Consider the following 23,899-nt stretch of genomic DNA (forward strand, 5'->3'; position numbering starts at 1 on the left):
ATCAGGTAGAATTGGCAATATATTGCCAATATTCAACTCATTTCTACCACAGATCTGAAACGGATATATCTGCTGCACCTTTATCGAAGTCTAGAGTGGATGAATTGAGTAAAAATCTCCCGAGCCAAGGATCAGTCAAAATAATTACAACACAATCAATATAAATGTGGAATTTCAAGGAAATTACCTTTTCTTTTCATTAGAACATAGCAAAAAATTTAAGTACAACCATGACGAATCACCTCCTCAAAGATGTCCATGTTATTTCTTAAATTTAGAGGAAGCAAGCAAATAATTTAAATTGTTAATGTAAAATTGCTTCTGGAATGAATTGTTCAATAATTCTGGCAGAGAAGTGAGATGGAAATCTTCTGTAGGGAAATTCAATCACTGGATTCTAGGCTACTTTCTAGCTTGGATGATTCTCTTGACTAAAAGATACTTGCGAACATTTGAATATTGAATAATTGAAAGTACTGTAGATTATTAATACACTTATTTACAGAAAGCTTTGGTTTAACGTTTCATCCAAAAGACTGCACCGCTAACTCATTACTGCACTGCAGTGTCAGCTAAGATTATGTGCTCAAGCCTTTAGAGTGAGACTTGAACCTGTGACCTTTTAACTCAGATTTGAGTGTGTTACTGACTGAGCCACAGCACACACCCTATGGACAACATTCATAACTGCACAAAAAATGGAAATGAAAAACATTATTTTGCGTTACAATCTGTAAACAATGGCTGGAGATAACAGGAGGGGAAAATGCGGTTTGATTTCATACCCATTAGTCGCTTAAGTAAGAAACTCAAGAGACTGACCTAAATGTAAGTAAGCAAGTGTATTTGTGCACTTCCATTCCTTTTCATGAGTGGCAACTTTCACATCATCCATCACAAGTGGTACCCAGCCACCAAAGACAAACATTCTAAAGGAAAATAAATACAGACAAAAACATAAACAGGTTGTGCTGAAAACTATTTACAACAAAACTGTGCATTTGTATTTAAAACAGATATATCAGACTTAACAAGGAAAACACAATCAGCAATGAATCATGCTGTTTAAATGCGACAGAACGTCAATTATCCAAACCGATGGGAAATTTGGATTGTTCAGATATACTTACACTGTGAAAACATACTTCTGAAAAGCTCATTCAGAAATAACTGTGGCGAGTAGAAACAAAACAATTTGGACAATTGACCTTCTAATTAATAAAAAGATTTAAATGAATATATAATCATCAAAACAACAAATACAGATAATAGTTTATGGAAACCAAAAAGACCATTGATAAGAGGATTCGAGCACCTGATTTGGAAACGTGTTACATAACAGATGAGATGCTAAACAGTGATTACAATTCAATAAACAAAAATGTATCAACGTAATATAATCAGGTGTAAAATAATATCAGATAGAAAAATTAAATGCCTTTTACATTTCAAGTATATCTCAGTGATAATTTAGCTAAAATTCAATTTAAAAAAAATGTGGGATCAGCAGATCAATCAAAGGTTCATTAAAAAGCCAATACTCTTCACATAACAGTATGATTAACTAACATTGGTGCTGAATACGCTAAACCTCTCTGAGTGATTAACAGAGTTATACTGCAAATGATACAAAACCAAAGCTGTGCAAGACCACTGCCTGGAAATGACCTCACACTCAATGCAAGCCATTTAAGCTGCGGTTATACTGTATCTCATGTTTTCAATTGCTGCAACCTCAAACCTGCTGCAGTGATGGGAAATCAGCAGAGATTCGCTACTTGTAGGGACTTTTAGCATTGTGCTAAGGACATATTCCTGGGATGAATATATTCGAAAACAATTTTATAAATATTCAAAATGCACATGGTTATAATTAGAGGAGATAGGTGCGATACTCATTTCAGCAGCTATGAATTTGCGATGATGTGACCAGCATGCTCAGATTACTTTTTATTCACCACTTTCCCATCTCTACCAAGAATTTTCCACCTGAAATCAAATCATTTTTGGAGGCTGGGAAGGGGAAAGGAGTCCTCTTCAGTGTTTAACTACTGTATGTGTAAATAGTTATTTGTAAAAGTGTCTTAAAAGCCACAGAAGTACCAGTGTATCACTTGAATACTCACCATTCGCAATACTTAACACCCCCATAGTAAGTCCCCGGTAAAGATAGAGCAATGTTTATTTTTAACAATTTCTCTCCCACACCCTTCCACATTATTTAAAAAAGAGCAATTAATCATTCTGATTATATTGGTATGATTCCAATAAACTCTTGTGCATGAGAAATGGCACCCACTGATTACCCTGCTAAGAGGCCAGGGACAGAGAATGCTCCTCTTGTACCATATGCTTTCTTTCTCATTACTGACTTTTTGGAAGAATCCTCAGATAGCAGCAGAGCACTTACTTATTTCCAATAACAGTAGCAGAATGCAAACTCCGAGGGAGTGGTGTTGAACCCTTGGTTGCTGGCTTAGTCCAAACCAAGCTTTCTGTAAACAAAAGAAGAAATACTTGACAGTTTACTGTAAATATGTCTGCACAGTGCTGCTGGTCAAGTAATACAGAGTCCAAAAACAATAGTTTTCAATGGGTTATGCTTATATAAACTACTCCATTTAATGCTATATCCAGCTGCCATCAGCTTTGCACATTTTCTATGGCTATTAAAGAAGTAAATTAAGGTGAAGACAAGCAACTTAATGGTTTATGCACAGATTTACACATCAGTCTCCACTTCACCAAATTGCAACAATACTAAGGAGCCATTACAAGAACAACTTACATTTGTATGGCATATTTAACATAGAATAAACACCAAAGATACTTCTGGCGTACTGGAAAGATGCTGAGTCAATGATGGAAATATTAGGAAGGCTGATCAAAAGCTTGGTTGAGGGCGTGGCTGTTTAGGGGAGCCTTAAAGAGAGAGGAATGCAGAGGCAGGAGAGCTTAGCGAGGGAGTTCCAGAGCATGGGCCGAAGAGGCTGAATGCCATGGCCACCAAAGGCAGGGCAACAAGGGAGGGGAATGCACAAGGCTAGAGACAGAGGAATAGAGTGTTGGAGGGAGTGATTGTAGGGTTGAAAGGAGATTCCTGAGAAGGAGGGGTATGGTTATGAAGGTATTTTATACATGAGAATTTTAAATGAAACTTTGGGCTATAAGGTAGGGGTGAGAGAGACAGATTATGGGATGAACTTATTCTTTCACGTGATGTGAGCATCATTGGCTAATTATTGCACTTTCCTAATTGTCCTCGAGAAGATGGTGGTGAGCCACCTTCTTGAGTCACTGCAGTCCTTGTGGTGTAGGTACACCCCCAGTGCTATTAGGAAGGGAGTTCCAGGATTTTGACCCAGTCAGTGAAAGAACGGCAAAATAGTTTCAAGTCAGGATGGACTGTGGCTTGGAGGGGACCTTGCAGACGGTGGTGTTCCCATGCATCTGCTGCCCTTGTCCTTCTAAGTGGTAGAGATCAGGGGTTTGGAAGGTGCTATCGAAGGAGCCTTGGCGAGTTGCTGCAGTGTATCTTGTAGATGGTACACACTGCGCAAATGTTACTTGCCACTTATCAGCCCAAGTCTGAATGTTGTCCAGGTCTTGCTGCATATGGACAGGAATTGCTTCAGTATGAGGAGTCATGAATGGAAATGACCATTTTTTAATCATCAGCGAACATCCCCATTCTGACCTTATGATGGAGAGAAGGTCATTGATGAAGCAGCTGAAGTTGGTTGGGCCCTGAAGAGCTCCTGCAGCAGTGTCTTGGGACTAAGATGATTGACCTCCAACAACCCACAACCATCATCCTTTGTTTTTGGTATGCTCCAACCAACAGAGAGTTTCCACCAACACCACCCCACACTCCCTGCTGCCAATTCCCATGGACCCCAGTTTTTTTAGGGCTCCTTGATGTCACACACAGTCAAATGCTGTCTCGATGTCAAGGGCAGTCACTCTCAGCTCACCTCATGTTATATACATACGAACATAAATATTAGGAGGAGTAGGCCACTAGGCCCCCTGAGCCTGCTCTGCCATTCGATAAGATCATGGCTGATCTCATTGTAACCTCAACTCCAAATTCTTGTATACCCCGATAACCATTCACCCCCTTGCTTATCAAGAGTCTATCTAGCTCCCCTTAAAAATAAGTTCAGCCTTTTCATCCATGTTTGAACCAAGGCTATAATGAAGTCAGGAGCTGAGTGGCCCTAGAGGAACCCAAACTGAGCATCAGCGGACAGGTTATTGGCAATTAATTGCCGCTTGATAGCACTGTCGACAACCCCATCCATCACTTTGCTGACGATTGCGAGTAGACCGAAGGGGCGGTAATTGGCCGGGTTGGATTTGTCCTGATTTTTGTGGACAGGACATGTCTGGGAAACTTTCCACATTGCCAGGTAGATGCCACTGCTGTACTGGAACAGCTTGGCTAGGGACAAGCCTAGTTCTTGAGCACAAGTCTTCAGTACTATTGCTTCAATGTTGTCAGGGCCTCTAGCCTTTACACTATGCAGTGCCTTCAGCCATTGCTTGATACCATGTAGAGTGAATCGAATTGAAGGTTATTGAGGGTGCAGCACTGGAAGCTAATCAGAAGAGCATGGAATAATTAAATCTTGAAGTAACAAGAGGTGGTGTGGAGATGGGTGATGTACTGGAGGTGCAAACAGACAGTTTTTGTGATGAAGAGAATATGTAGTCAAGAGTCCAGCTCGGGGTCAAATAAGACATTCAGTAGCAAACACTCTAATTCAGCCCGGGACAATAACCAGGGTGGGGGATATAATTAGTGGCAAGGATAATGAGTTTACAGTGAGAGAATTCGGTCTTACTAATGCTTAACCGGAAAAAATGTAGCACAGCCAAGATTGAATGTTAGATAAACAGTCCAGACAGTAGAGTTAATGGAGGAATTGACAGTGTGCTGGGGAGATAGAGCTGGTGCCATCAACAATCATGGAGATGCTCATGCTTGAGGGATTTGGGTGGGGTGTGCTCTGGAGATAACGGTGCAGGATGATAAGAGGAGCCAGTGCTGGAGATATTCTAACCACAATCAGGTAACAGTAGAACCAAGCAAGGACTGCCCCTGAGATGGGCAACAGAGGAAAGGCATCAAACTATGTCAAAGGTTACAGAGAGGTTAAGAAGGATGGTGAGGCACAATGCACCAATCGTTCACAGAGGATGTCATTTGCTGGTTGGGAGTGTTCTAGTGCTGTGCTATGGGTGGAAACCTAGTCAGAGAGAGGAAAACGTAAAGATAGAGAAAGATAGGCATGGATTGGGAGGTGTACACAGTCAAGGATTTTGGAGAGGAAAAAGAGATTGGAGATGGGTAAGCAGTTTGCACAGACAGAAGGGTCTGTGGTGGGCTTTTTTGAAAAGCGGGTGATGACACCAGTTTTGAAAGAGAGAGGAGCAGTAAACGTAGCGAGAAAACGACTTACAATACCAGCTATCATGGGGGGCCAAGAAGGGAGTTTGGGTAGTCAGCAGTTTACTAGGAATGAGTTTAAGTGATCAGGCTGCAGATCAAGAGGAGTTTGGAGAGTGCATGAGAGGAAACAGGAGAGAAAATAGAAATAGATACAAATTCAGTGCTAGGGTACAAGGAACCAGCAGGCGATGGGGAGGCATCACAGCAGCACTTTGGGTGGAGCAAGTGATGGAAAGTACAGCCATGTGGAGAGATAGCAGTAAGAGGCAAGGAGTCACCGTCTGAGAAACAAGTTTTAGTCAAAGCCAGGGTGTTATTGCAATCACCAACAATAAAGCTTGGCAAAAAAAGAGAGAGGGAAAGCTCAAATGATGGTCTCAATCTTAATGACAAAGACGACCATGAGCCTCACACATTTATTAGTTTAAGTGAAGATGTAGGGGGCAGAGAAGGGGGACTTAATATTGATAATGGAGAACAAAGGCTGGGTGGTTATCTTTTCTCAACAGGATAATCCTAGTGTAGTGGGTGTTTTTGGCAGAGGACAATGATTCTCATTAGAGCCTGATGTGGCCCAGCTAGCTAGCTTAAAGACTGTGTACCAGATGTGCTCGAGTCTGCACCACTTGAACTTGGTCGAGCAAAGATAGAGGCCATACTAGCACAGCAACTTGGCAGTAAAGGTTTTGCCGACACAAGCACAGTAGAGATGGAGGTGAGGGAGCTGGCAAAGGCTGGGCAGTTGGAAGTCTGAAAGGGCAACTTTCAATGGAACAGGGAAGAATGTTTTTTCCAGATGCAGATAGAGTTGCAATTGGAAGGGGTAGGACAAGTGGTACTACAAAGCTGTCAGAGATAGCTTTGTCAATGATCAAGACTATAGAAGCAGAGGCCACGGAATATGGAAAGATTAAGGGAATTGCTATGATTGGATTACCAGAGTTTATATGAAGGAAGAGGTTTAGGGATGATTGGAAGGGCAGTGAAATCATGAGAGAGAGAGAAAGGGAGGCCGAGATGGAGTTTGAAATCATCAAGGATGAAACGTTGCTCAATTCAGAGGCTCATGGAGGGAAAGGCAGAGGATAACTCTGAGATCTCGGGGTGAGATTTGGAACAGACTATAAACAATGTAAAACAAGGCAAAGGGTTTAAAGGAGGGGAAGATGCCAGAGTGCTGGAGGGAGACCAAGATAGAACTTGGGTGATAAGAGCCACAGCATCACTGCAGAAATTTGGGAGCAGGTGATGTGGTGAGGCATCAGTAAGAGGCAAGGAGTGAGACAAAGTTGCAGATCTCAAGTTCAAACATTCTGGAGGAAATGCAGAGTGGCACAGAAGCCAGGAGTGTAATGATGGGTGGGAGGTGTGCAATGGGAAGGATGTTGGCCAACTTACTCACCTTGGGTGTGCAAGGCAGCAAGGATGGCAAAAAAGGGGAATGGAGTGGTTAGAGTTGCTATTTGGAAGGAGGTAGCAACAGATGTCTTCATGGGTGCTTCAGAGAATGCCAAGATAGGCAGAAGGCATGGCTGTGGCCTTAATCAAAGGGGATTTGAGCCTGGAAATGGTGATAGGAGTGTACAAAGGCAGAGTACAGATAGGCTGGGGTGGTGATTGGTGGGGGTAAAGGACCCAAGAGGAGAGAAATGAAAGGTAGTATGACTGGGCAACAGGTAGCAGAGGAGAGAGAAGGAAAGACTCAAGAGAAAAAAGGGGGAGATAGAAATAATGAGCACCGATCCAAAGGGCAGCCAAAATGCGCATATGAATGGACGTTGAGGGAATTCAAGTTACATAAGCATGAGACATTGGAAGCTGCCTTGTATCAATGGATCGAAGATTGCAGTACTCAATACCTTAATGTTAGATAAAAGTATTACAAATCTAATTACAAAACTGTGAATCAACAGCTTCCCCAAACACTAAAGCATTCCACAAAACAAGGCTGACAAATTCAGATCATTGATCTCTGGTCTGCCCTGATCTCCTGATGGTAAAGGATTGATCCCTGGTCCGTGTTGCATCCCTATTAATGTCCTGGCCTGGGCTGATTCCTGAGTCGCTTACCAGAGGCTGTAATCAGTATGGTCAAAAATGGCAGGGCAGTTTAACCACTCAGGGCTTGCAAGAAAATGCATAATAACACAAACCCTGAAAGAATCAATTCTACAGAAAAACATCTTATCAAGCCACCACTGAAGGATATCAGTGCTGAGATTTTTCTTTCCATTCTATATGCCCTGTGTCAACATCGTATTAAAATCAGCTATAGTACAAGTACAGGGTAACGTTGCTATAAAAATGTGCTTTATTCCAATTTGCAGAATGAAGCATTCTGCTGTGAAGTGGGAATTTGAGAATTCACGTCATCCATTCTTAAGGCCTCTAAGATACATCTGCCTAACTAATGCTTAATCACAGGGGAGTTTGCATTCTGAATTTATGTTCACTGTTAAATGAATTGAGACTAATTTAATGAATTATTCATTTCCGTGGCAATGTAAATTTTGGGAGCACTGTTGAGATGATTGTGCAGAATTGTAATTAAGCCATGAGTGTATTGAATTCATACTTGTACACCGGATTCTTCTCTGCACCAGGTGGGCTGGTAATTTCAATCTCTGACCTTGAAAGTCACTGCTTATAGTTTATTTGGATAAATACCGTTGCATACTTTGACTTGCCAAAGACATGTGACTTGGTGTGACTGCTGACATCAATGGAAATTAATAAAGGCTCTGGCCATTTTAGTCACTGCAAGAAACATGGTGTCAGAAATGAGTCACTGGGATTTGAAGGTTTTTGATAGCCTTTCGATTGAGGCATGTCAGCTGTAAGACAACCAGCAGAAAAGCAAAACATCAAAGAATAATTATGTCGTGTGGAGTTCCAGCAGGGAAAGTTTTAGTGTAATTCTGTGGAGAAGTTTGACCCGCTACAGCCTGGCTATGTGCACACAGGCAAGTGGGATTAGTATATTAAGAACACCTAGAAGTCCTCCCTTGCCCATGTGAGCATTTTGCATAGGAGCCAGGTCATAAAACTCCTGTCAAACAGCATCGACACTTGCGTAAGTCATCATGGCTTTGAATTTTCTAGTACTTCCTGTGGATATGAAGAGAGATTTGAGGGAACTGGCAATGCTTCCCTTCTCAATGGTAGAGTTGTGAGATTTGCATAGGGTTGGACAAGAAACCCGAACAGATAAGAGTAATAACTCTGTTATCAGTGATGGGAAAGGAGAGTTACAAGCTGCACTGCACCATAGATCTCGCTTTGCAAAAAAGCTAGACTTGGGAATCCTCCATTGATGTCATATATGAATGCTATGTGTTTAACACTGGAGCTCAAGAAGAGAGGGAGAATATTGATCAGTATTGTCATTGTACTGAGATTTGTGGCTGAGTCTTGAGAGTTTGGGCAACTGGAGGATGATCTCATCAGAGATAGAATAGTCTTAGGTACAAGAGCTTCTGTTGTGAGGGCATCGCTGCTGAAAAAGAGAAACTTACTTTCAAGAAAGCTATTGGTGTGTGCAGAAACTCTTGAGCTGCCTTATCATCAGTTGAAGAGTATTGATGGGAAAACCAACAAGGCTTTGCACTATGCTGAGAGGCAGTCCAAATCTTCCAAGCACAAATCAATCATCAAAAGGGCAACTTTTAGAAGGCCAACAAAAATATCAAAGCCAGAGTATTAGATGTAAATACTGTGGAGGATACCACAAAAAGGAAAATTAAGCATATCCAGAGTGCAGAAAGCAGATTTTTAACTGCAAGAAGTTGAACCACTTTGCACGCCAGCATTTTGCTAAGAAAATGAAAAGTGACTCTGTAAAGATAGTTGCAGGAGAGATATCATATGGTGATTCTGAAAGATCACTCCACACCCTAGAACAGGCCGGCACTGTCAAGTCTCGAGTTAGAAAATGCTTTGGGACTGTTAGGAGAGCATCAGGCTGACGTGAAGTATCAAGACTCTGGTTCTATGTGCGACATCATGAGCTTCGCAGGCTTGTGTGAAGTTGCTCAAGGTGGCGATCCAAAAATGAAGCCCAAGGAAATGTTGAGACTCTATGATGGAACGTTGCTCACCTAAGGGGACAAACTAAACTGACAGTCCACTGCAACAAGAAGAAAGAGCTTCTTCAGTTCCAGAGAATGGGCACTAAGCAAACTTCCCTCATCTTGACTGAAACAAGTCAAATGCTTAACCCTCTGCATACCAGGAGAGATTTGCAGTGTTTCGCATGACACAAGTCATGACTACTGACCACATCCTGACAGATTATAAAGTTGTTTTCATAGGCCTTGGATGCCTTCCTTGTGAATATCATCAAGTAGATGAGAGCATGAGGCCAATTCAACATCTGCAGAGGAGAATTCCAGCTACCATCAAATACAGCCTGAAAGACAAAACAAAGGAGCTTGAAAAGATAGGAGTAATCAAGAAAATGACAACTCCTACAGACTGGATAGGCAGTACGGTAGCAGTGAAAAAAACCTGGAAAGCTGTGTGTGTACTAAATAGATCCAAAGGATCACGATAAAGTTTTAAATAAATCTCACTCCCCATTATCAACCACTGAAGAAATTCTGCCTCAACTTGCCAAGGAAAGAGTGTTTATTACCCCAGATGTTAAGAATGGATGCTGGCAAATAAAACCGGACAAAAGCAGCAGGTTTCTGACTTCTTTCTGGCCCTATTTGGGAGGTACCGTGCATATGCCATTTGGCATTTCTACTGCTCCAGAAGAGTACCAATGCAGACAGCATGAGATAGTCAATGGCCTACCAGGACTGGAAGCAATCTTGGATGATCTACTAGTCTATGGATGTGGAGACACAATGGAGGACACAGACCGTGGTCGAAATCTAGTGAGACCACTAGAGAGTGCTCACCAGATGAACCTGAAGCTAAACAACAAAGAGCTGGAGATGATTGAAGTACATAGCTCATGCACTCACAGCTAAAGGACTTCACCCTGATCCTGATATGGTGCAAGTGATAACAGAGATGCAGCAACCAACAGGAGTGAATGAGGTTCAGCAACTTAAATTTTTGAACTATCTAGCCAAGTTCTGGCTCAATCTGTTGTCAGTTTGAGAGCCTCTTAGAAAGCTCACTGCAAAGGGTGTTCAATGGTATCGGGGCATGGAACAAGAAGCTACTTTTACTCGTAACAGACGTGCCAGTACTGAGGTACTCCGAAGCCAGTGTGATGCCTGTAAAACAGCACTTGGAGCAGCCCTCATGCAACAAAGACAACCAGTTGCACTTGCATCCAAAGCATTGATACGAATTGAACAACACTGGGCACAGATCAATAAAGAGTGCCTAACTATCACATTTGCTTGTAAGCATTTCAACCAGTACCTGTTAGAGTATGAGACAATGAGGGTAGAGTCTGGCCACAAGCCATCCCAAAGTATCTTTTTCAAACTGCTTCTATCTGCTCCAAATCATTTATAAATGATGTTACTTCACTTGCAGAGATATCACTTGCAAGTGAAGTACAAACAAGGGAAGCAGATGTACATCACCAACATGCTGTCAAGGGCTACACACCCTTTGATGGAAGCTGATGAGTACAGTGTGAAATCTTCCTGATTCAACAAGAAGTAACAGAACAACACACTTGGGAAGTTATCGACCCAATACAGATATTGAATCTGACAAAAAAGCACGTTGCTCAGATCAAGCAAACTACACGATGACATGCAATTCTCCAAGTGTTACAGGAAGTTGCAATGAAAGGATGGCCTGAAACCATCAAGGAAACACCTGATGCTCTAAGAGAGTATTGGGCATTCAGAAATTAAGAAATTGCCCAAGATGGCACCTTGTACAAAGGGACTGTTTAATAGGTGGATAGCCATTCACCGAATCAGGCTGCAGAAGATATTCTGTGAATCACAACTGCTTTATTGTTAAATTATAGTTCAATATAAACACCAGTTCTGGATCATCTCCCTGTCCGGAAGCAAACCCCCTACTGGGGAAAGCCCATTGACGCTTCAATGAGCATCACGTGCTCTCAGTTCACTCCGAAGTGTGTCCTGGTTTACTTTTAAAGGGACCTGCAATTCTAACATTGTCAGGGTCTAGGATAATTATTCCTAAATGATGAGAAATTAAATGCTGAGATATGTCCACTTAAGACATCAAGGAACCAAGTCCAAAATGAAAACAGTAATTGCTGGAAAAACTCAGCACATCTGACAGCATCTGTGGAGACAGAAACAAAGTCTACTTTTTGAGTCCAATATGACTTCTTCAGTTCCAAAGAGTCATACTGGACTTGAAACATTAACTCTATTTCTCTCTCCACAGATGTTGCCAGTCCTGCTAATTTTTCCCAGCACATTGTTTTTATTCCAGATTTCCAGCATCTGCAGTATTTTGCTATTGTATTGCTGAAAAAAGAGACATGTCAAAGCTTTTCGTCTTGCACTCATCAGGACACTTCGCAAGAATACCAATATAAGGGGAAAAACATCAATTTATACTGTATGCGAAGAGAGTGCTGATTGATTGGCAAGTGGTCTCTGATTGGTAGAGACGTTGCCATGCAGAATGCACAAGTGATGGTGACTGACAGTTAACTGCCAAGCATTGTTTGAAATTTAAACCAGGCAGTTTGACCCTGATTATTCAAGGCATTGCTGTGAGGAATGAGTACTAACAAACAACTATTTTGTTTTAATTTGAAGGATCGAGTCTAGTCTGAGGAAGGCAACAGAAGTGCTCTAACATGAACGAGATTAAAGATTACGTGTGAACTCTTGTGTGACAGACAAATTTGAAAGATCGAGAAAGAACAAACATTCTCCACCCGGCAACGTGATAATTTTCTCTATGGATTATGTATGTGAGGTAACGTGCAAACAATTTTGATACAATATTTTTCTATGGAAAGCGGATGTTTGGGTGAATACCTTTAACGTTTTGGCTTGTACCAGACATGTGACACAGCTTGACTTCTGATGTCATGTAAATTAATAAAGGCTATCGCCATATCATACGCCTCTGAAACACAGTCTAAACTGATAATGCTTCACAAGATGGGTTTGGATGAAGAAAGTTCTTCATCCCATTTGATATCCAAGAATATCAGCCCATCTACCTATTATGCTTATCTAGATTTTCTTTCCTTAAATGAGTCTGAGCTCAACCACTCATGTTGACTACCCATTCCAGCTGTTCGAAGAACTTACAAAAAGGGCTTTGAACTGAAAGAGTTAGAAGGACTAGCACTGCCCCCCTCCACATACTCGACTGCAGATTTTTGTGATATCACCTTTAAGGACAAATGTTCAATTAAAAAAAAAAGTCCCATACTTTCTGAACAATAAACACCTCTTTCAAGTAGCATATTCCACATGTAAAATGAGCCAGGGCCTTTTATAATGCAACCCTTGAACACTTAGATGGACTTTAAGCCTGCAGTGCACTTACCCACATCTAGTATCCAAAGGTCACCAAGTCTACATCCACTCATCCCTCCATAAATGATCATCTTTGGTTTCTTTGAATCTTTATAAACAACTGCTGTGTGAGATTCTCTTGGAGGAGGAGGAGTACCATGTGTAACAGGAATGTCCCATCCTACCACCCCTGATCCAGTCCTAAGTTCCACAGTGTACAAGTCATTCAAGTACCTTCAAATACAGCAAACAAAAACAAAAATTAGAGAATAGTGCACATTTAACTGCATAAGAGAGAGATCGAGAAAACCAGTGATTTGCATTCAAAGCAAGTCTCAAAATGAATTAGCTGCCCACTGCATCAGTGGTGGCTCTCCAAACCAGTCAGCCAGCAAAGAAAGTAAGTCAGGTGCCAGAAGCAATAAAGAAATTGCATTTTGTCCCTTGAGTAACTTGGATTGAACTTAGATACTGGAGTTGGTAAAAGTTTAATAGGTTTTAATCACATCTGACGGAGGACCCTTCACTCTTGGTCAACACAGAAGAACCTTCGCCTTACACTCTCTAACCAAAATCTGACTGATCATGCCGATTCTTTCCACGAACCATGTACAATATGCTCTATTCAGACTTGGTCACATTTACCAAACCTTATTCTTCAATTAAAATGTGATAAGAGAGCAGGGAATAATTGGACCAGATACACAGATGTAATTCAGCCCCTCAATTTCAAATTGTTATATTTCCATTACAAATTCGTATGTTGTCATTTATAACAGAAATCACTTATGTAATCTTGTCTGGCAACACTTATGCTCTCTCATCAATGGGGGCGCACAGGTCTAAGGTTTTTAACATAAATCAATCTCCTGGAGTGATCTGTACTGGAAGTCAAGAACAGCCACAGTTTTCAGGTGAAGCATGATTTGGGGAGGGGGAGGGGGTGTGCAAATGAAATGAACCAGAGACGAGGGAGGGCTGTGCAGCTGGAGGCCAACAAGAGAAGAGTGGGTTGAGGGAAGCACCATGACAATCAAGGCAGAAGAGTGAGTTGTTGTGGGATAAAGGATAGAGCCACAGCAGGGTTTGAACCTGTGTCCTCAGAGCATTAGCCTGGGCCTCCGGGTTACTAGTCCAGTGATGTTACCATAATGCCACTGTCTCCCACTGAACTATCTTTCCAACCTTTCATTCAGTCACCTATTCCATTTTTCTCCCACTTAGTAGATATCCATTTTCCCACCTCCTCCTCCATGAAACATCTTGGGACATTTTCTACAGTAATGGAGAAAGCTGCTTTTGAGAAAGAGATGGATTCAGGCTATTGCAGGTTAGCACCGTCAAACTCAATTTTATGTCTCTACCAATATCATATTCCACCGGAAGTGATCCAAAAGCCTGCTTCCTGTTGTGCTTTACGGTAACAGTTGGCTCTATGTGTCCCATGAAAACCAGATTTCCAATCCCAATACATCTGTGTGACTTACAGGAACACTATCAAGCAGTAGAACTGACTTCAACCACTTTACAAATGAATGGAGAGTCACACATCATTCCAAACAGAGAGTTACAAGTTGTGGAATTCCCAAAATGACAGTGGTTTACCCTTATGATCCCAGCTGAGGTTACCCTTGGACAAGCTTGATCCCAGAGAGGTGCCTAGCTTGATAGATCCTAACTTTTATTTGTTTGTTTCGATACGTGGAGAGTAGCCAATGTGGTGAACAAAGCCATAGGAGTCCACTGATGAACTTTTAACTAAAGAATAAAACATTTATTAAACAGAAGATTAACTATATTACAATACTCTTTCATCCACAACTATAACTTTACAGATATATACAGATTTGTAAGGATAACACAAGTCATAAAAGCTATCTTATACTTTAATGTTCACAGTAAATACGCAGTTTATGTAAACCTATGGTGACCTGTGGTCAGACATACCATACTGTGAAACCAAGTGACAGGTGCCACCTCAAACAGATGCTATGGATCTCTCCTCATCTTCCCCCAGATGCTTGTCAAACTGTAAGCTGACTGGTCTCACTGAACTCTGTCTTTCACACATGGGTTTCCAATCTCCACTCTCCAAGGCTTTGCTTTTGAATCTTCTCCCAAACTGACGTTTTCTCTCAGAAGCCTTCTGCAAGGGTTCACCTCCAGAGTTTCGAACTCTCCTTCTGATGTTCCTCTCCCCTGGGTCACCACATGCATACAAGCTGTCTTCCATGCACTCTCTCTCACTGACTCAGCCATCAACAGTAACACTGCTGCACATGCTCATAGCAAAGAGTTACAGACCTTCAGTTGTCTCCTTGGACCTTCTGGCCTCTTGCAAGCTGTTCTTGCCTTAAATGTGTTTTCTGCAGCTTTTGTAATATTAAATCTGAAGCTTGGAGCCCCTGATTCTTATCTTCACTTAACAGGACATTTTCCAGGTTGCTGTCCTTCCTTTGACTAGAAGGTCTTCCTGGGACTTTCTCCTGTTGCACTCCCCTTTTGGGGTCTTTTCTTTAGCTTGGAGCTGGCCATCTATCCCCTTTGCTCCAGTCTCTCCTGGCAATTACTTTCAAAACCAACTGAACTCAAACAACTTCCCAAAATCAAACTACTGTCTCTCTTCTTGTGTGTGTGTGTCTGTGGGAGGGACCTGCCTCTTTGGACGCCTGTTGCTAGGCAACCGCACTGTTTTTTTCCCTACTATTATTTGCTTAACCCAGCTGCAACAGTTGTAAAAACCTTATTAGAAATGCAAGCACCTTTTAAAGTGAAACTAAAGCTCAATTTGACCTTTCTTACCATAAATACAGAGATACAAACCAAACTTAAACTTTAAAGCTAAAACTCATTCCTAACACCCACAAAATACAACTTACTTAAACTGTCTCTATTTCCTAACACGCTTGACCGGTGGCTACTGAAAAATCATTTAAATTCCCAGTACAAATCTATATGAAACACAGTGTAGTTCAATAATACAACAGCCAATGATCAACATACAGCATTATGCAGCAGGTATTATAGTATTACAGCACAAATTGCTATTAAAAACATGAGAGGAATACCTTGGAATATTATTCTTTGGGTCTTCACTGTCATTAGCCAGGCCACCAAATAAATAACACTTATTCCCAACCAGACACAAGGTGTGACCAAGGCGGGGACAGGGCTGCGGACCATTTTTGGGAGGTTTTGGTTTTAGTTTCTTCCACTCCCATCTGCTCGCCTGTAAGAAACCAAATTGAATTTTTACAATGAAGTAAACAACACCTTACATTTATATAATGTGTTTTAACATAAAAGGCTTTACAGAGCATTTTAGAACAGAATTTGATACGAAGCCACATATGGAGGTATTAGGCCAGACAACCAAAAGCTTGGTCAAAGAGATTTGAAGGCAAACCTTAAAGGAGGAAAGTGAAATGGAGGCATAGAGAGATTCAGGGAAGAAATTCAAAAGCTTCAGGCCCAGGCTACTGAAGGCACAGCTACCAATGGTGGAGCAATTAAAATTGGAAATACACAAGAGACCAGAATTGGTGCAGCACAGAGTTCTAGGGGGTTTGTAAGAGATTACAAAGATGGCAAGAGGCTAGGCCATGGAGAGATTTGAAAACAAAGATGAGAATCTTAAAATGTTAAATTTCTAACATTGTTTTATTTAAAATTTTAAACAGGAAATGATATTCGAGAACATAATATGCCCAGTTGATCAGAGTTCTGAACTAAGAAAATTGCGACTGAGAAGTAAGGGTGGTGTTTTAATGTCACAGAAGTAAATGCAGCATTTGAAACAATTGCTCACCTGCAGTTCATATAGATCATTGCTATATTTTCCATATTCTACCATTCCTCCAAATACCAAAATCCTGGTGCCATCACAGATAAAGCCATAAGCTGCACAGCCTGGTGGGATATCCCCCCTAACTGCAGGGATGAACCACTGGTTTGTGGCTATAATAAAATAAAGAAAAAGAATTAGGTTCAATGAACTGTACAAAACCACATGAAGGAAAAAATACATATACCAATTTTTTCATTATAACCCCAAGTTCAAATTAATATAATTCCATTGCTTAATATTTTTCTAAGGATATTAACACTTTCATCATTAAACTGGTGACCTTGCAATGTGACAGCCTTTAAAGACATGCTAGTTGTGATGAATATTTGAAACAAACCATGCTATACTTTCAATGGTAAACTTACACTAAGCTTGGCTTCAGGAAACAAACACTTAAATCCTGACCACATCAAGGACATGACTATTTTTGTCTTAAAGGGGACTACAATGAATTTACTTGTTGGAGCCAAGTATTTTTGAGCGTACATGTGAAAGACGTGGCCTGAAAAGACTCTCAACATTATATTAAGTAATATTTTGTTACTTTTAAAAAAGAATTGCGATGCACTTTATGAAATGCACACAAATAAAGATTGAATGTAGCAAAAAAATACAGAACATTTTAAAGTAAAAACAAATTCATGCACTGTACACCTCTTAACTGCATGCATTATGAACCACTCTCTGACAACTGTGTACTGATCTAGCTCCACCCAGTTCTGTAGTTTCCACACTCAGTGTTAACTAACTACATGCTTTTTGCTCTACAAAAAAAACCCTACATTTTTTATTAGATATATATTAAACTGAAGTCAGTGGAAATCAGGGGGAAAACTTTCTGCTGGTTGGAGTCAGACCTAGCACAAAAGAAGATGGTTGTGGTTGTTGGAGGCCAATCATTTCAGCTCCAGGACATCACTGCAGGAGTTCCTCAGGGTAGTGTCCTAGGCCCAACCATCTTCAGTTGCTTCATCAATGACCTTCCTTCCAATCCAAGGTCAGAAGTGGGGATGTTTGCTGATGATTGTACAGTATTAAGCACCATTTGTGACACCTCAGATACTGAAGCAGCCTGTGCCCACATGCAGCAAGAACTGGACAATATTCAGACTTGGGCTGATTAGTGGCAAGTGATAATTGCACCACACAAGTACCAGACAATGACCATCTTCAACAAGAGAAAATCTAACCATCTCTCCATGGCATTCAATGGCATTATCATCACTGAATCTTCCACTGTCAACATCCTCGGGCTTACTATTGACCAGAAACTGAACTGGACAAGCCATATAAATACCATGGCAACAAAAGCAGGCCGGAGGTGAGTAATTCACTTCCTGACTCCCTAAAGCCTGTCCATCTTCAAAATGGCACAAATCAGAAGCGTGATGAATACTCTCTACTTGCCTACATGAGTGCAGATCCAACACTCATGAGGCTTGACACCATCCAGAGCAAAGCAGCCTGCTTGACTGGCACCCCCAACCACCAAACCCAACATTCATTGATGCACAGTGGCTGCAGTGTGTACCATTGACAGCGCCTTCCAAACCTATGACCACTACCACCTAGAAAGACAACAGCAGCAGATACATGGGAACACCACCACCTGGAAGTTTCCCTCCAAGCCACTTAGTATCCTGACTTGGAAATATATTGCCGCTCCTTCGCTGTTGCTGGGTCAAAAGCCTGGAACTGCCTCCCTAACAGCACTGTGCTACACCACATGGGCTGCATTGGTTCAAGAAGTCAGCTCACCACCACATTATCAAGGGCAATTAGGAATGGACAATCCAGCAATGCCCAAATTCCATAAATGATTTTTTTAAAAATTGTTGAGTATTGCTGAAAAAAGACATTTTGTCAAAGCTTTTCATCTTGCACTCATCAGGACAATTGCAAGAATACCAATGTAAGGGGTAGCAACAACTTTGTACTGTATGAGAACAGAGTGCTGATTGGTTGGCAAGTGGACACGGATTTCTTGAAGGGTATATTAAACCCAAGGTTGTGCCAGTTTTCATTTCCAAACATAGCGATAATGCTAAAGTGAGATGCAGTCCCACAATTGAGCGAGCATTCATGCGAGATATGATTGAACAGATTGGTAATAGGGTTACTAATTTACATTGTACTTAGTCTGAGGTGTGCAAATTTCTTTCATATTTGGATTTGATCAGTGAGGGGTGTGCGAGGAGATAGGTGCTTACGCCGCAGCGAGACAGAGACCGAGTGAGTAGCGAATTAAGTTCACTTTGTAAGTTCTGCTAAGTCCTTTTCAGGTTTAACTATAGATCAAGAATCAATTTCTGAAATAATACTAGCCTTCAAGTAAGTTAAGCCAGCTTGTTAAGTAGAGAACTGCCTGGAGTGGCAATTATCTGTCAGTAACCTGAAAGCAGTTGGCTCAAGTGGTATTGATTACTGTAGCAGAAAGCTAAACTAGCTAGTGACTCATCAGAGGTCTATATGGGAGTGAGATGGCGACCAAGTGAGTAGCGAATTAGGTGCACAGGGGAAAGAGGTGTAGTATACATAGGAATTATTCTAAATTAATTAAGATGGTAATTAAATTAAATAAATAACAATAGCAGGACAGGTATGATATTGCAGTTGTGAAATGTGGGAGCTTTTGGATACCATGGTGATTCATGACAAACGCAACTGCAAAAAGTGCAAGCAGCTAGTGAAATTCTGGATCAAGATTAATGATCTGGAAGCCGAAATGCAGATACTGTGCAACATAAGTCAGGGGGAGAAATACCTGAACACACTGTTCCAGATGATGGTTATGCCTCTTAGAATAGGCTCATCTGTTTTGGTCAGCAGTGAGGGACAGGAGGATGTGACCGTGAGTGAGGCAGGTAAAGGGACCCAGTAGACAGTAGTGGGGGAGCCTCAGACTTTGCAATTGTCAAACAGGTGTGAGATGCTTACAACCTGTGTGGATGAAAGCGAGGTCTACAAGGTAGATGAGCAGGCTGGCCATGGCACCATGGTACAGGAAGCCGTTCAAACAGGGGGAGCAAACAGAAATGTTGTAGTAGTATGGGACAGTATAGTGAGGGGGACTGACACTGTTCTCTGCAGCAAGGAGTGACAGTTCAGAAGGCTGTGTTATCTGCCCAGTGCCAGGGTTTGGGACTTCTGCTCACGACTGGAGAGTAACTTGCAATGGGAGGGGGAGGTTCCAGTTGTCACGGTCTATGTAGGTATCAATGACATAGGCAGGACAAGAAAGAGATTCTGCATAGTCAATATGAGAAGCTGCGTATCAAATTAATCAGAACCTCAAAGATAATAATCTCTGCATTATTACCAGAGTCACGTTTTTTTTTAAATTCATGGGATGTGTGTTTCGCTGGCTGGGCCAGCATCTATCACCATCTCTAGCTGTCCTTGAGAAGGTGATGGTGAGCTGCTTTCTTGAACCGCTGCAGTCCATGTGGTGTGGGTACACCCACAGTGCTGTTAGGGAGGGAGTTCTATGATTTTGACCCAGCAACAGTGAAGCAACGGCAATATATCTCTAAGTCAGGATGGTGAGTGACTTGGAGGGGAACTTCCAGGAGGTGGTTTTCCCATCTATCTGCTGCCCTTGTCCTTCTAGACGGTAGTAGTCGTGGGAATGGAAGGTGTTGTCGAAGGAGCCTTGGTGAATTCCTGCAGTGCATCTTGTAGATGGTACACACTGTGCGCCGGTGGTGGAGCAAGTGAATGTTTGAGGATGTGATGCCAATCAAGCGGCTGCTTTGTCCTGGATGATGTCAAGCTTCCTGAGTGTTGTGGCAGCTGCACTCATCCAGGCAAGAGGGGAGTATTCACACTCCTGACTTGTGCCTTGTAGATGGTGGACAGGCTTTGGGGAGTCAGGAGGTGGGTTACTCGTCACACAATTCCTAGTCTCTGCCTGTTCTTGTAGCCACAGTATTTATATGGCTAGTCCAGTTCAGTTTCTGGTCAATGGTAACCCCCAGGATGTTGATAGTGGGTGATTCAGTGATGATAATGCCATTGAACATCAAGGGGCAATGATGGTTGGATTGTCTCTTGTTGGAGATGGCCACTGCCTGACACTTGTGTGATGCAAATGTTACTTGCCACTTGTCAGCCCAAACCTGTATATCGTCCAGGTCTTGCTGCATTTGGACAATTGCTTCAGTATCTGAGTCATTGCGAATGGTGCTGAACATGTGCAATCAGTGAACATCTCCACTGATCTTATGATGGAAGGGAGGTCATTGATGAAGCAGCTGAAGATGTGCAAATTGGCACTGGGCAAATAAGGTTAGAGAGATGAATGCATGGCTCAAAGACTGGTGTAGGAGAAGTGGATTCCGGTTCATGGAGCACTAGCACCTGTACTGGGGAAATTGGAGGCTATACTTTTGGGACAGTCTACACCTGAACCATGCTGGGACAAGTGTTTTTGTGAATCGCATAACTAGGGAAGTAGAGAGGGCTCGAAACTAAAGGGGTAGTGAGGGATCAAGTTTGGATAGATGCAGCAAATCAAGTGGCAGATTCAAGGTAGGAGACCATAATAGTAATATGGGAAATGAGGGTCAGAGAATAGCAGGAAGGGACAGAGATAAAACTGAAGAATACACCAATACTGAAGACTAGATATTGCAAAAATAACAAAAAGACAAAACTAAATGCTCTGTATCTGAATGCACATTGCATTCATAACAAAGTAAATGAATTGATAGCACACATTGAAGTAAACATGATCTGATAGCAATTACGGACTCGTGTCTACAGGATAAGGATTGAGTCCTGAATATTGAGGGGTATATGACATTTTAGAAGGATAAGAAGCTGGGTAAAGGTGGAGGGGTAGCATTGTTAATCAATGATGCCATTGGTGCAATAGTTAGAGATGACCTTGGTTCAGGAGATCAGAATATAGAATCAGTTTGGCGGAGATGAGGAATAGTAGGGCCAAGACATCACCAATGGGAGTGGTCTACAGGCCCCCTAACAGTAACCACGATGTAGGGCGAAGTATACAAAAAAATAATTTTGGGTGTGTGTGATATGGGGATGGTAATAACCATGGGTAATTTTAGTCTACATATAAACTGGAAAAATCAGATTGACAGTAGTAGCCTGGATGAGGAGTTCATTGAATGCTTTCCAGATAGTTATTTTAGAGCAGCACGTTCTGGATATAACACAGAGTAGGTTATATTAGGCGTGGTATTGTGTAATGTGACAGAATTAATAAATGACCTCAGAGTAAAGGCACCCCTAGATAGCAGCGACCACAATATGATTGAATTTTACATCCAGTTGGAAAGTTTGAAGAGTGGGTCTAAAACTATTATTTTAAACTTAAATAAAGGCAACTATGTGGTCATGAAAGCTGGGCTAGCTGACGTGAACTGGGGAACTAGGATAGGGGATGGAGCAATAGAGAAGCAGTGGCAGATATTTAAAGGATGTTTTCAGAATACCCTGAATAAGTATATTTCATGGTTAACCAAAAAAGTTAAGAAAAGCATCAAACTTAAGGAAAAAGCATAACTGCAAAGATGAGTGGCAGGTCAGGTGATTGGTCAGAATATAAAGAACGGCAGAGAATGGATGAAAGATTAATCAGGAGAGTATGAGGGGAAGCTAGCTAGAAATGTAAAAATGGATAGCAAGAGTTTCTACAGGTATTTAAAAATGAAAAGAGTACGTAAAGTGAGGGTTGGTCCTCTACAGTGTGACAGTGCAGAGTTAATAGTAAATAATAAGGAAATGACAGATGAAATGAACAATTATTTTGTTTCTGTTTTCACTATAGGGGATACAAAAAAAATTCCAGTAATAGCTGTGAATGAAGAGGTGGGAGAGACCTTGGTGGGAAGGAGCCTTGGTAAACTCAGAGGTCTTAGTCTGTTTACAACTAGCCAGATAAGCAAGGCTAAGGAATGTGTTTATTTTTCCCAAAGGTTACTGACAATATATTGGCAACATGAAAAATTTTATATTATGAGGAAGATACAGTTTCAAAGGCATATGGTACAATAGATTTTACATATTAAATGAGAGAAACATATAAAGGAGAATGAAAAGCTGTGTGTGAGAAGGCCATGTAAGATTTAACAGGAGTGTGTGAAACAACCTTAATGAAGCCTCCAGCACTTGTGCATAAGTCTGCTATATAATGAAACTGAAGTTGGGGAAAAGACATTTAGAATTCAACTGTCAAGTGGCTATTATGTTAATTTGCTGATTCTGTTTTAAATCTAAAATATATTTTGGACCGTAGCTTTAAAGAGAATGTAACTGGTGGTCAGGTTAATTACGAATTTTAGGAGTTATTATAGTAGTAAGTAACTGTAGTCTTATGTATGTGCTTGAAATCCTTTATATTTTGTTAATAAATATCTTAATTTAATTTTTAAAATCTCTAAAGGGTTTGGTGGCCTTATTACTTCTGAATTCAGTGCACACATCTCATAATAAATACAAATTGCAAAACCATTGTCATAGCACAACCAAGTTTCCCTTGTGGATTTGAGGCACAGATCATCTGCCTCGTCATAGCAGTATGTGCCCAAGACACAGAAGTGATGTCCCTTTACGTCCTATCTTATCTATGACCAGTTCTGCACAGAATGAATTGGCCAAATGGTTGGGCAAATTGTTACAACCAGTTTTGAACAAGTTTTCCAAATACACGGTGAAGGATTCCTTCACATTTGCAAAGACCATACAGGACTTGTATATTGATAGCAACGTTGTGTCCATATGCTCATTTGACATTGCTAGTCTATTCACCAATGTTCCACTTAAGGAAGCCATAGATATTTGTGCTGTAGCACCATATCATGGCTATCTAGACCTGCCACCATTGCATGAATCAGTATTCATTGAGCTTGTGAACTTGGCAACTCACGCAGTTGCGTTCAGCTTCAGCAGCACCAGGTATGCCCAAATTGGTGGTGTTGCCTTGGGGTCCCCTCTAGGCCCAGCTCTCACAAACATCTTTGTTGGATTCCATGAGAAATGTGTCTTCGATGGAATAACACCTAACTTCCTACCACTTGCATATTTCTGATGTGGATGATACAAAGAACAAAGAAAAGTACAGCACAGGAACAGGTCCTTTAGTCCTCCAAGCCTGCGCCGATCATATTTCCCGTCAACTAAAACATTTTGCACTTCCGGGGT

The 23,899-nt window shown here is 41.4% G+C and overlaps 1 protein-coding gene across 4 annotated transcripts in view; it reads right to left on the bottom strand.

Annotated features, from left to right (window-relative positions):
* Positions 1-23,899, bottom strand: part of LOC121293259 (host cell factor 2-like) — a 74,163-nt gene that overhangs the window by 41,193 nt on the left and 9,071 nt on the right. For 2 of the 4 annotated variants that reach the window (XM_041216130.1, XM_041216129.1), the window contains exons 2-6: positions 16,694-16,842; positions 15,954-16,114; positions 12,917-13,119; positions 2,411-2,495; positions 823-929 (exon numbers count right to left, since the gene is read on the bottom strand). In XM_041216130.1, the coding sequence (XP_041072064.1) occupies positions 823-929; positions 2,411-2,495; positions 12,917-13,119; positions 15,954-16,114; positions 16,694-16,842 (705 nt within the window). Of the gene's footprint in view, positions 1-822; positions 930-2,410; positions 2,496-9,683; positions 9,766-12,916; positions 13,120-15,953; positions 16,115-16,693; positions 16,843-23,899 lie in introns of those variants that run through there. The other 2 variants (XM_041216132.1, XM_041216131.1) reach the window with 2 other exon arrangements.

This window comes from Carcharodon carcharias, chromosome 21 (genome assembly GCF_017639515.1).
Source record: "Carcharodon carcharias isolate sCarCar2 chromosome 21, sCarCar2.pri, whole genome shotgun sequence".
NCBI classification, from domain to species: domain Eukaryota; kingdom Metazoa; phylum Chordata; class Chondrichthyes; order Lamniformes; family Lamnidae; genus Carcharodon; species Carcharodon carcharias.